Source organism: Erythranthe guttata, chromosome 10 (genome assembly GCF_056151865.1).
Source record: "Erythranthe guttata isolate IM_541 chromosome 10, IM_541, whole genome shotgun sequence".
Classification (NCBI taxonomy): Eukaryota; Viridiplantae; Streptophyta; class Magnoliopsida; order Lamiales; family Phrymaceae; genus Erythranthe; species Erythranthe guttata.
The window spans coordinates 3123295-3133157 of NC_142542.1; the positions used below are offsets into that span (position 1 = coordinate 3123295).

Consider the following 9863-nt stretch of genomic DNA (forward strand, 5'->3'; position numbering starts at 1 on the left):
TATAAAGACGCACACTCCAAGCTCAAATGTTCCTAGCTCAAAGCTTTAACTTTTTCTTCTCACAAGTCACAGATTCTCCACTTTCATTACTACTACAAATACATACACACTATACATACATATAAAACTATATATATATACAGACACTTTGATATATGGCAGTTTGAAATGGACAGACATAAGAATAAACATGTACATCTACACTTGAACTCGGTCGCGGTACTTCTCCTCCTCCTCCTCCTTCTCCAACAACTCACGTGCACCTCACGTGCTGCGGAATCATCGCCGCCGCCGTCAAATGAGCTCCATATCGGTTTCAGAGCCGGTCCAAATCCGGCCGTCGAATCTTTCCAGCCTCTGCTGACCGACTCATCCGGCAACTACTCGCTCGGTTTCCTCCGGGTCAACCGGAACCGGCTCAGCCTCTCCGTTCTCCACCTCCCCTCCTCCGTCACGCTGTGGTCCGCCAGCACGACCCGTTTGCCCAGATGGGCCGACCCGACCCAGCTCTCCTTCAACGGCAGCCTGGTTCTTTCCGATCCCCACACAGGGGTATTTTGGTCAACAAAAACTCCGTCGGGCGACCGTGTTTGGCTCTCCAACACCTCGAATCTCATCGTTGCTGATGGGCCCACTCTTGTCTGGCAAAGTTTCGACTTTCCCACTGATACCCTCGTCGAGAACCAAAATTTCGATACTGCCACTGCTTTAGTTTCTTCCAATGGGGTTTACTCCATGCGGTTGGGTCCGGATCACATGGGGTTATACGCCAAGTTCGCGGGTTCGGGTACGGGTCCGGGTCAAATATATTTGAAGCACACGGCTATGGAGGCGAAAGCGGATATAGTCGAAGGCCAGCCCATATACCTGGTTCTCAAATCCGACGGGTATTTGGGCATGTTCCAAAACGGGTCGGGTCCACCTGTTGACGTGCAGCCTTTCAACACGTTTCAGCAAATCGTGCCGGGTATCCGCCGGGTCAGAATCGAACCGGACGGAAACCTGAACGGGTACTACTGGACCGGGTCGAGTTGGGTACTGGATTACCAAGCAATATCCGATCCGTGCGAGTTACCCAGTTCGTGTGGCCCCTACGGGTTGTGCGGACCGGGCAAGGTGTGCTCGTGCTTGGACAACCGGACGGTTCACGGTTCCGGCGGCTGCGGTCCGCCGGAGAATCAAAACCCGGGCGACTTTTGCGGCGCGTACGATAACAACCGGTTCAGGATTTTGAGAAGAAGTGGGGTCGAATTGCCATTTAAAGAACTTATGGGGTACAAGAAAATGGCGTCCGTTGAACTGTGTGAGGCTGCGTGTGGAGGGAACTGCACGTGTTGGGGTGCGGTGTACAGTAACTCCTCTGGGTTCTGCTACATGCTAGACTACCCCATACAGACGCTTGTGGCGGTTGGGGATGAGACCAAGATGGGGTATTTTAAGGTGAGGGAGGGTGTAGGGAAGAAAAATGTGGGCGCGTGGTTGGGATTGGGGCTGGGGTTGCTTTTTGGGGCGGTTTTGGTATTTGTAGGAGTTTTGGGGTTGGGTTGGTATAAGTTGAAAAGTAGAGGGGTGAAAGGGTATGCGGAAGAAGATGGTGGTGGGGTTGGTGTGGGTGCGTACAAGGATTTGGGAGCTGCCAGTTTTAGGTCAATTGAATTATGTGAGAGGTGACGTAAGGGATGACGACACTTTTTTTTTTATTATCAACTGACTTTTTCATTTGTTTATTTAATGGTAGCGGTTGGTTGGAACAACTAAATCCACTTGTTCATTTTTTATTTATTTTTCACAACTTGTAAATTATCCATACAATTTTGAAATGGATAAATACAAAAGGATATCATAATTCATAACTTCTAATTGATTGTGAATAAGTTTTAATTAATCAATTAATTTATTTATTTTATAATTTTTTGAAGTAAAAGAGTTTTTACCTGAAAATTAGGGGTTAGCAAGTCGGATTAATCAACTAGTTGAACAATGTTAAACTCGAGAAAAATCGTCTCGTTGGCACTGAACGAATAGATCTATTAGTAGGATTAGATCCTCAAATGAAGAGCAATTGAAAACTCAAGATCGGAAGTTCAAACTTATCTTATTTCTTATATATTCTAATATGATTTGAATTTTAATAAAAAAGTAAAATTAATTAATTTCAAACATAAACATTAAATAAATCATTATTCTTATAGTACGGGAGATATTGACAATGTTTGGTTATGTTTTCATCTCAGTTTAATTCTTTTCCTAATGCTACAGTAATTTTTTTTTATTGATGTCTTCTAAAAAAGACAAACAAACATCACTTTATTTTACAAATTCTTCTTCTTTTCCTAACACATTTAAACATGATTTAACCACTACGGTGCATTTTTATCTCATTTCAAATTATAAACAAATATTACTTTCATTCTCCAAATATACTTCTCTAAAATAAATTGAAAATAACTCCAAAAATATATCCAAACATTACCATTGTTTTTTTAAATGCTATTTAAGTGTGAGAGAATACTTGAGTGATTTTGATTTTTGAAAATATCTGATGAATCACTTTTTTGGATGCATCTTTATTCTTTACATGCAAGGAAATGGAGCATCAAAGTGGCAACCTAATATGAATAAATTCAACAAGAAATTTTAAAATTTAAAGTATCAGAAAACGACAAGAATCTTGACAATGTGGGTTTGTTCAAACTCCACTAACTCATGTTTACATCATATTAGAGATTACATACACAATGTTAGGCAATGTTTGGAAGCATTTTTATTTTGTTTTAATTGATTCCCCAAAATAAAATTGAATTTATTAAATTTTTCAAATCATTTTCTCGAAACAATATCAAAAGTTTCTCTATCCTTCAAATATGATGTGACTGCTACAGTAAAATGATTTGACTGCTGCAGTAAAATATGTCTTCACTAAAAAACAGATAAACATCACTTCATCTTTCAATTTTTTTCTTCTAAAATACTTTTTTCTAACACCTTTAAACATAATTTGACTCATACAGTGTATTTTGTCTCCTTCCAAAATATAAACAAACATTCCTTTCATTCTCAAATTCTTCCCCCAAAACATATTTCCTCAAAATGAAATCAAAATAAGTTCCAAAACACTTCCAAACATTGCAGCTTTCTCACATTTCAAATTCTTAGTATCCTTATAGACGGTAACGGGTCGGGTTTGTATAAACCTGAAATCTGATCCGCGAAAAATATAAAAATCTAGATTCACCTCAGTCATTTTGACCTTAGACCTAGACCTGTTCAAATTATAGCTAAATTAAACGATTTTAATTTGCTAGACCCATTAACATATAAAAAAAAAAAAAAAAAAAAAAAAAAAAAAAAAAAAACAGAAAAAAATTTGATAATTTTAAAATGTATAATATTTTCCTTGCATATTTTAACAAAAGAATCTCAAAATAAAAAAAAAAACAATGTTTTAAAAACATCTACAAAGGATATAAAGTGAATAATAAAATTATATAATTAATTAATTAATTATATTTAACTTTTACCCTAAATAAAGAACAAAAGACAAGACGACTAGGGTTAGTCAACAAGCGATATATATTACTTACAATAAATGAGATTTAAAAAAAATGATACGGTGAAAAATAGACAAATAAGAATATAAACGATGAAAATTGAAAGTTTGATAAATGAATTTCTAAATAATTTGTATATGTAGATTAATTATTAAATATAATATACTTGTATCGGTTAATGTTGGGTCGATTTCAATAAGAACTGTAATCCAACTCAGAACCATCTGGTTTTGGAAACTTAAACTCATTACACTCAAAACCATTTTACTTATCCAGATCCGCCCCAAACGGATCAATTCCGGACCTAAGAACCGATAAACTCGTACCCATTGCCATCCCTGGTATCACTTTGGTGTTTATATCTAAACACCAAAGAAAAAATGCATCCTGATATGAAAGAAAATTGAGCAAATTACTGTCACCCCTAAAGTATGGTTCAATTATAAAAAAACCCCTCTTGTTTGGGTAATTACAACCACACCCCTCATTTTAAATAAAATTTTAAAATAAGGGGTGATTGTAATTACCTCAGGGGGTTCTTTTGTAATTTGGTAATTTAACCCCTCCTTATAAAATTTATGTAATTCGGTTATTTACCGAACCAAATCGTATATTCAGTTCAGTAAACGATAGGAAATGTTGGCTTACCGAAATTTCGGTTCGGTTATACCGATTTAACATCCCTAAATTTATCTCTGAAGGGATATTTTTGTAAGATAATACATAGTTGAGGAGGTGACAGTAATTACCCAAATAAAAGTGAGGTTTTCGTAATTTGACCATTACTCAGGGGTGAACATAATTTGCCAAGAAAATTAGATTTGAAGAATGTTTAGCAAACTTACCCATTAAATGACCTTTGCGAGTATATGTTTAGCTTTGTGTCTGATGGGCCTGGCCCAATAAATTTATGCCCAAATATTATAAATTTATAATTATAAGCTAAGATCATAGCTACATTCAAAAAGTTTTAAGGGACTTTTAGCTGGAGACCTTTTACAAGCGGCAATTTTCTAGACAATCCTTAGTATCAAAGACAACCAAAACTTTTAATACCAAAATACCCTTTTGTATACGCTGACAAATAGATGCCCATGTTGAATGATCATCCAAAAGCTATCAAAGACAACCAAAACTTTTAATACCAAAATACCCTTTTGTATACGCTGACAAATAGATGCCCATGTTGAATGACCATCCAAAAGCTTAAGCTGTTAGTGAAATGTATCATTTAATATTAATATCTCTAATACGCCCCCTCAAGTGCAGGCGAATTACTTTTCTTGAAATATTTTTAAATGGGTGGCTGTGGGATTCGAACTCAGGACCTTTCATTTGGCCTGGCTTAGATACCACGTTGAATGACCATCTCAACCAAAAGCTTAAGCTGTCATGTTGAATGACCATCTCAACCAAAAGTTTAAGTTGTTACTGAAATGTATCATTTAATATTAATATCTCCAATAGCCCATACCTATTTTTCAGCTGGAATGGTGGAGAAGATGACGACGGAGAAGCGTATCGCTTTGGATCGGAGTAGGCTAGGGCGTAGAAGATCGAGAAAGAAGTTCGCGACTAGCGGGTTCTCGATTTTGAACTAGTTATGTGGTGGACTAGATTAATCCGACCAATCTCTATGGAGTCATTTGAAATCATTTATTGAACTCTCTCAGTAAATTCAACTCAAGCAATCTAAATGCACCTCAATCAATTTACGAAACAAAACATCTGTGAAGTATATACATGGCAGTACGATCTAGTGTATATATATACAGTGCAATGATCTATCCAGCTTATTTAGGTGACAATACAAATATATAGCGGAATATTATTCATATATCTTTAGGAGTTAGAAACACCTCGCAAATGAAAAAGTTACGCAATATTTAAGAAAACAAAGAAATAAATCAAACTCGGGCAGTTCCATATTTTCATCATCACTAGAAACATTTCTAAAACTTCCAAAAAAAAATTCTAAAATGGCCCCGGCCCGAAACGTTTCGGGCGGGTGTCATAGCGTTTCGATTTTCCAATTGTACTGGAAACATGGAAATGCCGTGCATGCTATAAGACTACAAATTTTGCTTTTCTAGAACTAATTCCGATTGAACATGAATGAAATTAAATAACTTGTTTTCGGAGTTCATAAGATATCCTTACAAAAATAGGTTTATTTTTATTCGAAAAAACCCCCAAATATTATGGCAGAGACCTAGAGCAAAGAATAATTTAGAAAACCCATTTTTGATATATTCGAGTTTAGGACAATGAGAGCAGGTATACAATATATTCTTATTGTATGTATGTATGTATGTATGTATATATGTATGTATTCCTCGTTGAACTGATTATATAAATTTTGTATTGGTAATGAGTTAATTTGAATGAATATTCAATATATATGCTAACAAAATATATGATGATATAGTACTGTGGAATATAAATTTTGCCAGACATTCATTATATAATGAAATTAAATATTATTTTTTTAATTTGGACCGTCCTTGAATCACACATATCGAATTGGGTGGTCCATTTTAAGGTTTCTTGATGCGTAAAATTGGTGGAAGAATTGTGTTCTAAGCAATGAGACATTTTAAATGATGTGGCATTTTGTGTCTGCGTGGTCTTTTATCAGAATTTGCCCCCTACGAAGTAAACACAATACATACACACATTTCACACAAATATGTCTATTCCAAACGTAAGCGGCAATACGAGATCGATCGGTCAGTTTAAACTTAATATTCGTCGGACCATCATCCGGGTACAGACCCTCTAACACGTCTTCGAACCTCTGCATAACAAAAGCATGATCGCCGTATCTACCAAATCATCATCATCGCCAATAAAAATCATCGATCATCGTCATACGGGATATTATGAGAATGTCCGACTGCATCTCTCCAAGTCCTGACAATACATTTCTTTGATCAGGCGACGGCCTTGATGCAGACTGGTTGGATCAATCATAGGCTTCTTTCCCTTACGACGATCAACCATAAGCCCCTTTCTATTACAAATCATTAGTTAAAAAAAAAGTGATTAAAACAGTAAAAAAGAAAAAAGAAAAAGAGAGAAATAAAGAAATAAAGAACGAAAGAAAGATACAAATAAATAAATTTAAAAATATAATATTCCGTGCTAATCTACGCGAAATGTCTGGAAGAGTTTCAATCAGTCCCGAAATGTTCATTTTTTTTAACCTTTCGTATTGAATAGCACAAAATTTTGGTGATTGGTAAGGATTTCGTGCTCAATACCCCCAAAATGTTCAAAAAAGTTTGAATATTTCATGTTGTTTAGCCCGAAATTGAAGAAACGATAAGTGTTTCGTATTAAACAACACGTACGAAATGTGCACATTTTTTGAACATTTCGTGCTCTTTAGCTCGAAACCCTTTTAAATATAGTTCGAGTTGTACAACTCAAAAGCGCCTAATAATTTTATTTTTTTCTCGACTCCTAATTTAATACTAACGAGTTAATATTTACCTAAAATCCGGATTAAATGCCGAAAGTTTGAAAGGACTTTGAGGGTTCGACATAGTTTAAGATAATTTGATATTTGAAAGTTTAAAGTGAATGAAATTCCTGTGCGACCATCTGCAAAATGCATTTCATTATTCTGTTTTCCCATTTTTTTAATTAAATAAACTCATTTCTACTAGGCGGATAAATTTTATTGATAATTTTGGATCGTAAATCTAGATATTTACTCTAACCACAAATTGGACGGCTACAATTATCACTACAAAAAATAATTTTATGAGCGACAACACAAATTATAACATTTTAAGCAAGAAAATTTGTTATTATATTGTCGGTGCAGTTGTATCACTAATTCAATCGAGTGACAAAAAAAATAATTGACAACAAATGGTGATCTATTAGCTAGTATGACAACATACAAAATAAATCAATTGTTTTTTGTGAAATAGATATTTCACTTTCTTTATTAGTTGAAAATCAGATGCCTAATTGGCAAAAACTCCAAACATGTCTTCATCAAGACACCAAACATTGCAGGTGCAACATTAATTTCATTTGATTCGTGCAATCATCTTTTTTGTTGTCCAATTTTCTTAAAAGTCATTTCACTGCAGTTAAGAGGTAGTTGAACTATATATATCCCTAAAAAGTGATTAAAAATCCCAACCTATTAAAAATTGCCAAACTTTTCTCCTACAATACATTGAAAAATCACTTTTGAGGAACATCAACACATGACTTTTTATCCAAAACCAAACCACATTTTAGGTATCAATTGTTTCTGCCCATGTGGCTTTTCCCTCCTCAATTACATTCGAATTCAAAATCTTTCATCTGACATGACTTTGATACCAAAGTTTAATGACGACCATTTCAGCAAAAAACTTAAATTATTAGTGATCAAATGTGTCATTTAATATTAATGTCTGCAATAAATATCTCGTTAGTGTGCCCCTAATAATTAGTTTTATTGGCTAATAGTTGGAGTAACAAAATATTTAGTTGACAAGATATATATTAATTCAGCAAAATTGAAAACCACAATTAAGTGAAATTGTTAAATATAATTATGAAATTATTAAGCGACTATAAGTTTGTAGGAAGTTACTAAAAAAACAATGATTTTAACCGTAAAATGGTAAACATTACGAATTATGATGTGATTATTGTGAAATAAAAAGAGTCATACAAAGTATCAATGACCCAAAAGTGACCTAGACATGAAGCAGAGTGAGTCTACAGATTGATACTAAACCTATAAAGGTTAATCTAAGACTAATTAAACTAAACCTTACTATTTAATTAATCTAGGCTAATCTCCCAAACCAAACGGGGCCTAATTGAAATACAAAATTAAATTGATGGTAAACTATCTATATTCCACGTGAAATTGTGAAATGGCAATTAATGTTTTGTTGAACGAAAAGAAGCTACTTTATTTTTCACTTTATGTATAAATGTTTGTGTTCATTTGAAGTAACGTTAGTTTTGAACTTTTGGTGTCATGAATATATATATTTTTTTAATATATATTTACTACAAAGAAAAATGATAAAAAAAAGATGTATACATTGTACCATACTCCAAATTAATGTGACCACGACTTTTCAGTTGCCATGCGCATTTACCTTGGTAGTGCACGGTTTTGTAGATGTTACTCACAGTGGAATATACTAAATAATTTTAAACTATAAATCTACACATAATAACACACACCCATGTGTATGCGTATTTAGTAGATGGTTAATTGTATAGATCTGCAGTTTAAAATCACTCGATGTATTTCACAGGATATAGCATCTCATAGACCTGGTGGGTACCAAGAATTTTCGTGTAACATTGGGAAAAAAATCCGTACAAAATCTTAGTCTTGGAAATTATAAAATAAATAATAATAATATGAAAAGAAAATTAGACAAGAAAACTTTGGTCATGTCTCTTGTCTATAAACATTAGACTTATTGAAATCGTGTCTAATATCCCCATATTTTGGTCCCAACAATTGCCACCAATCATATCCATTGCCATGCGGAGGCACACACCCTTTGGCTTCTCAAAAACATTTCAATATAATATGCATATATATAAATAATAATTTAACATTATGAAAAAGATATTAATTTCAAGAATTTCACAAAAAAGGAAAAAAAGAAAATTGTGTTTTAAATTTTTAATCATATCATAGGCTCATAACATTAAAATGCAATGAGAAAGTCTAAATAGACAAAAATGACAAATAAAGAAACAATTAACACCTTGATTTATATGGAGAATCAACTAATAAAGAAATTAATCTCATGTTTTAAGAACTAGATCGGATCAATTCGTATCAGTCAAATTTATATCGATTATCATGTACACACATCAACATGGATATGCAGCGTGTTATTTATTTATTTTTAGGTTAATGTATAATAAGAATATACATGGTGTATTTGGCCCGTTGTAATATGAAATAAAATTATATATGTTTATACTTTTGATCGATCATAAGTAAAGTGTAATTACAAAAAAAATTCTTCTTTTCGAGAAATTATTTCCATTCTTCTGTAGTTTGTAAATTTCTTACGTCCAACACCCCTACAAAAGGGTATTAATATAAGAAATCTATAAATTGTAGGATGTTGGATGTAATTATGAAAAATTGAGGGGATTTTTTCATAAATAAACCGTACCTCAGGAGAGGTTGTAATTTACCCCTTCATTATTTCGACTAATATTATTTATGATGAACTGTCACATGAAAGAAACTTACGATGAAATTAAATATCCATTTTGATTTTTGTGGCACCTTTTTACCATGCATAATTATGATAATTC

General features: G+C 33.7%; 1 protein-coding gene across 1 annotated transcript; it reads left to right on the forward strand.

The window, feature by feature from the left end:
* On the forward strand, positions 1-1885 carry LOC105960480 (D-mannose binding lectin protein with Apple-like carbohydrate-binding domain-containing protein). The gene has a single exon (XM_012984664.2). It carries the CDS (start codon positions 169-171, stop codon positions 1669-1671), a length of 1503 nt encoding a protein of 500 aa, XP_012840118.2. The 5' UTR covers positions 1-168; the 3' UTR covers positions 1672-1885.
* Positions 1886-9863: the final 7978 nt, after the last annotated feature.

Bases quoted from the DNA above. Each gene is read 5' to 3' on its own strand.
- LOC105960480 (XM_012984664.2), top strand. From the start codon at position 169: ATGGACAGACATAAGAATAAACATGTACATCTACACTTGAACTCGGTC.